This window comes from Crocuta crocuta, unplaced genomic scaffold (assembly GCF_008692635.1).
Source record: "Crocuta crocuta isolate KB4526 unplaced genomic scaffold, BGI_CrCroc_1.0 scaffold141, whole genome shotgun sequence".
NCBI classification, from domain to species: Eukaryota; Metazoa; Chordata; class Mammalia; order Carnivora; family Hyaenidae; genus Crocuta; species Crocuta crocuta.
This window is the reverse complement of record NW_027527951.1, coordinates 3,394,193-3,399,510: the sequence shown is the minus strand read 5'-3', so window position 1 is coordinate 3,399,510 and position 5,318 is coordinate 3,394,193. Positions and strand designations below refer to the sequence as shown.

Here is a 5,318-nt window from a genome sequence, read left to right as displayed (position 1 = left end):
AAACATAATTTAAGAAACTTATGGGTTTCAAAATGTTCCTTAGAAAACAGTCCAAGGTTGGGACTCTCACGGTTCATGGGTTCGAGCCCCGCATCGGGTTCTGTGCTGACTGCCAGCTCAGAGCCTGGAGCCTGTTTCAATTCCTGTGTCTCCCTCTCTCTCTGCCCCTCCCCTGCTCACGCTGTCTCTCTCTCTCTCTCTCAGAAATAAATTTTTAAAAAAATTAAAGAAAGAGAAAGAAAGGGAAAGAAAGGGAAAGAGAAGAAAGAAAGAAAGAGAAGAAAGAAAGAAAGAAAGAAAGAAAGAAAGAAAGAAAGAAAGAAAGAAAGAAAGAAAGAGAAAGAAAAAAAACGGTCCAAGGCAAAAACAGTCTTGGAAATTGCAACAGCATAGGAAATGCCTTCTGGACTTTACAGGAATATCTGTACTAGTTAACTTGGGCTGCCATATAAAATACCACAGACTGGGGGTCTTAAACAACATAAATTTATCTTCGCACAGTTCTGGAAGCTGGAAGGTCAATATCAAAGTACTGGCTGATTTCATTCCTAGTGAGGGCTCTCTTCCTGGCTTGCAGACAGCCACCTTCTCACTGTGTCCTTCCATGGCTGGAGAGAGAAAGAGGGTAGAGAGCTTTGTGGGGTCTCTTCTTATAAGCATGCTAATCCTACAGGATCTATCCTCACCATTATGACCTCATTTCACCTTAATTACCTCCTTATATGCCCAATCTCTAAGTACAGTGACATTGAGGGTTAGAGAATTAACATATGAACTTGAGAGATGGGGCTGGGGGATATATTTCAGTCCATAGCAGAATCTTTCCACAGTATCTTTGTCCAGTGGTCAGCCAGCCATTACAGCAATGATTCTAGTGGTGAGAACTCAGTACTTGACAATACTTCATTGGGGGAAAGCTCTAATGGTTAGAAAGCTTATGTGATATGAAATCAAATTCGTATCCCCAAAACTTTCGTCTTTGGTTCATGACATGCTCTTAGGAACATCACAAAACAAATCAAATGCCTCCCCTAATAACAGCCCTTTAACTGAGGATAATTGTAGCAGTTAAGGGATCTCAGTCCATATATTCAAGTTTGCAAGAAATATAATTTTCTAATATTACCCAAGGGATGACTTGAAAGTCATCACACTCATGATTTTTCTCCACAGTCACCCATTCCTTCACCTCAAACTATTAGGATCCATCGCCTTGAAAGTAGTCCCAAGGAAATGATACATTATAAACTTCCTTGCCAAAAGAAAAAAAGAAAAAAAAATCACCATCTCAGAATGTTTACAGATAACATAAGTTTTCCTGAAATGCCATGTGTTTGAATTATCTATTATACCATTAAATTAAATATGGCTAAAGTGTTATTGGGACTTTATGTATTATAAGCTTTATTGTAGGTATTTTATACTTATTACACCTGAGTTTTCTGATCATAGTGATGTCAAAGTATTATTTAGAAGAATAAACCTACCATCCATGTTGATGTTGATGAGCAGGATTAAAATATTAAGAATTTTTTTTTCCTGAGAGACTTCCTCCGCCAGGCCTATTTCCTGGCCCACAACCCAGTAAAAACTCTATATTACTGACTTTCTGTTGGGATAAAATTTTAAAATGCCTTTTGACCCACCCTATTCGGCCAGCACTTCTTAAATTCTCTTTAGGGATATACCAGTAAGGGAAGAAGACAGAGAATGCAGTATGTAGCTGAATGTAGCTCCAAACTAAAATTTTTTTGATGATTAGAATTAAATATTAATGAAATTCTTCATCTCATTTCATTATACATCATTGCTTTAAATAGTAAAAAATGTTTCCCTTCCCTGAATCTTTCAGTAAGTTGATGCCATAGGAAAATATGTTTACTTTGTGGCTTTGAACAAATTGGTGATACACCTAAGAATAACCCTTAACTCCAGCTGGGAAGAAGAGGAGGCTTGGAGGAAAGGAAGAAGCAGGCCCCACGTGAGAGCCTTGCATGGCAAAAAAAAAAGTTTCAGTTTGGAAACCTGGGGTTTGTTTGCTATGTTCTTAATGTACCTTAACCCTTATTCCCTTAAACCCTGTTCCCCATTGTTTGCAAACAAGACTTACTTTCTATGGGGCAATAGAGCCTGAAGGTGCAATCCCATCTGACTCATGACTCTCTCCAGAGAGTACAAATGTCCTGCTTTACCAGCTAATATTGAGCACTTATTCTGTATTTGGTTTCATTTTAAATTCTTTATATTTATTTGTCAAGTCTTTTAATCTTCCCAACAAGCCTGTGATGAGGGAATTATTATTATGCCCAATATACAGAAAAGAAAACTGAGATATAATTCCTCCAAGGTCACTGAGATATAATTCCTCCCAGTGGATAGCATTCCAACCTGGGCATCTTAACCGCTGCAATATTGTGCTTTAAATGACTCGCCATTTAAACTATGTATAAAATTAAAACCCACAAAGGATTGATAATGTTGGGTGTATTATAAAAAGGTTTTTAAAGTAAACTTTTTATTCATGTTGCATATTGAAACGTGCATAAATCATGTTCAAAAGTAACTATCACCCGCATAGAGAAACAGAACATAGAGGCCCCCCTATCGCTTCTTATGCTCTAAATTTCAAAGTTCAAAATAATCATTCACTTATTGTTGTAAAAGCTGAACTCTATAATCTATTTAAGACCCTAATTAAATTCATTTCCATAGTAATATAATCTTTCTAGAGCAGTGATCCTCAAAATGTGGTCCCCAGACAAGCAACCTAGCATCATCAGGAAACTTGTTATACTTGCAAATTCAAGGACCCCAATCCAGACCTACAGAACGGAAACTCTGGGAGTAAAGCCCAGCAATTATGTTATAACAAGCCCCTGAGCCGCGTGTGATGCACGCTAAGGTTAGAGAGGCACGGATCCAGGTCCGTTGTAAGTTTTGGTCGGTGATGGCGTATTGTGTCAGGTGAACACTACCGCCTAAAGTGTTAGGAGTGGATAACAGTGACAGCTACCTTTTTCAAGTACACTGCGGGTAAAATGCTTTCTATTATAAGTAACCGTGTTGCTGTTCCCGTAAATGTTGAATTTTATCAGGCGTGTAAAGCAGGTTCCTCACCTCCTAACCTCACTAGCCGCCCAATCCGTAGTAGTCCGTTTGCCAACGGAGCCGGGCTGCAGCGTAGCCGGGAATTCAACAACCAGAGGCGGGAGCAGGCCTCAGCCAATCAAATTCAAGGCTCAAGTCGCTCGCCCTCCCTGGCGACGTGATTGGTGGTTTCCCTCCGGCGGAAGAGACCTTTCGAGGCACCGCCCAGGGCCCTCCCGCACTAGCCAATCGTCCCTCGGCGCCTGGGGCGGGGCCGGACTCGCGCGAGTGATTTAACATGGCGGAAAATGGTGGTGTAGCAGCTCCGAGCCCGCGGGGGCGTGCGGATGGGGAGGACGCTGAGTCCCCGGAAGAGCGAATGGCAGAAACGCCGAGAGATGATCAGGAGCAGTTCGAGTGCCAGGAGCTGCTGGAGTGCCAGGTGCAGGTGGGGGTCCCGGAGGAGGAGGAAGACCCAGGCCCAGTGGCCGAGGCTGAGGCGGTAGCTGCCGGCTGGATGCTCGATTTCCTCTGCCTCAGCCTTTGCCGGGCCTTCCGCGACGGCCGCTCTGAGGACTTCCACCGGACCCGCGACAGCGCCGAGGGTGAGTGCTGGGCGCGCTCGGCCCGGGGCTGCGCGGAGGCCCGGGGCGACGACGCGCAGCGGGGCGGGAACCTCCGCGAGCTGCCGGAGCCCAGTTTGCGGCGCAGCCCCCCTGCGGGGTCGGGTCGGGGGACCCGGGCTGCTGCGGCGCAAGACCCGAGACTCTGAGTTGAAGTTGAATCGAATCCCGCACCCGCCTGTTGGCAGCTTCTCAGTTTTTCCTCAGATTCCGTTTTTCTGTACAGTAAAAAGACAAGTAGACTGCCATTTAGAATTGACGCAGGGTTAAACGAGTTAAAATGTATAAAATTGCCCAGCGTCTCAGGTCCTTTTTCTCCTTTGGCGCTTGTATGTGTTTTTTGGTTTTTTGTTGTTGTTTTTGACTCCGGTATTCCTGTGATGGCATTTATTAAGCGGTCACAGGGGCCTCCAAGTGACCCAGGCATCAGTGTTTTCTATTAATTGGTGAGCTTTTTAAATCTCATTTGGCTTGGTTGCCTGCAGAATAAAAGTAACTGTCAATGAAATTTCCTTCCTAGACAAGAGCCTGTTAAGTAATGGACAAAAACGGGTTCAGAAAAGACTAGCCTGGCTTTTTCAGTAAGAAGAGAAAGATACCCTGGAATTTAATATAAAATTAAACACTTCAGAAAACGATATTGGAACATTTCATCTTCATGGTAATCCCGTAAATTAGGCAAGTAATCCTAGTTTGTAGAGGAGTGAACAAGTTAAGCAGTCTAAAGTATTGGTAGGTTAAAAGGAGTTTTCCACACTTGTGCCTTATCTTCCAACCCAAGAACCTTTCCGCATACTGCGTCACATAGCACTAGAGCCGTGGTTAATTTCCATTAATTAGACAGTTAAATCCTGAAATGAAGCCAGTTCATTAGACTTGGAACTATTTTAAAACTCCACTTTGGGGAGGAAGGTAGAATTATCTGTGTGTGCACGTGAATTTGATTTGGAAACATCAGTATGAGCTCCTGTTTGGCTCCATACAAGCACAGATGGTGTTAAGAGACAACATTTGTTGGGTAAATTTGCGGATCCAATTGGCTTTATTAAACAATTTCATGAATTGGGCGGCATCCCACCCAGCCAAGCAGGTAGGAGGTTGGAGGAGTTGTTAAAAATGGAAGATTTTAATAGGAAGGAGGGCAGGGCAAGAAAGTTAACAAGCAAAAGAAAAGGATTATTCCAGGCTAGGTTCTTTCCTTTTAGGAGGAACAGCAGGGCGTCTCATGCAGATTCCTTCTCCAAAGGAAGATGGAGAGGGCCCATTTGGCAGACTTTTTGGCTCCAAGTCACAAATTCCTGCGAACCAGTTTAGATTGTATCTCTGGGGAAGGTTGAAAGTGCAATTAGATTTGGTGTTAAGCCCACTTGGGNCATGGTTTGCCTCCCTCCCTCTCCCCCACTATTTTTCCCCTTCTTCTCCCCCATGGCCCTCGGTTAACTCCCTCCTAATTCACATATATGTGCAAACATGGTATTTTTCCTTCTCTGCCTGACTTATTTCGCTCAGCATAATACTCTCTAGATGGTTACATATAGAAATGTATATGCATATTTCTGTACATATCTAGACACAGGTTAGCATCTACTCATTTTCTTTTTTTTTTTA

General features: G+C 43.1%; 1 protein-coding gene and 1 long non-coding RNA gene across 3 annotated transcripts in view; one reads left to right on the top strand and one right to left on the bottom strand.

Annotated features, from left to right (window-relative positions):
• Positions 1 to 497: 497 nt before the first annotated feature.
• Positions 498 to 3,183, bottom strand: LOC144221949 (uncharacterized). Its single transcript, XR_013332233.1, has 3 exons — positions 3,118 to 3,183; positions 1,127 to 1,252; positions 498 to 608 (listed from the first exon to the last, which is right to left on the bottom strand). It is a non-coding gene; the product is annotated as an uncharacterized LOC144221949 (long non-coding RNA).
• A 192-nt stretch (positions 3,184 to 3,375) lies between these two features.
• TERF1 (telomeric repeat binding factor 1) overlaps positions 3,376 to 5,318 on the top strand; it is a 40,964-nt gene continuing 39,021 nt past the window's right edge. For both annotated transcript variants that reach the window (XM_077752445.1, XM_077752444.1), the window contains exon 1: positions 3,376 to 3,692. In XM_077752445.1, the coding sequence (XP_077608571.1) occupies positions 3,386 to 3,692 (307 nt within the window). In that variant the 5' untranslated portion in view covers positions 3,376 to 3,385. The remainder of the gene's footprint in view (positions 3,693 to 5,318) is intronic.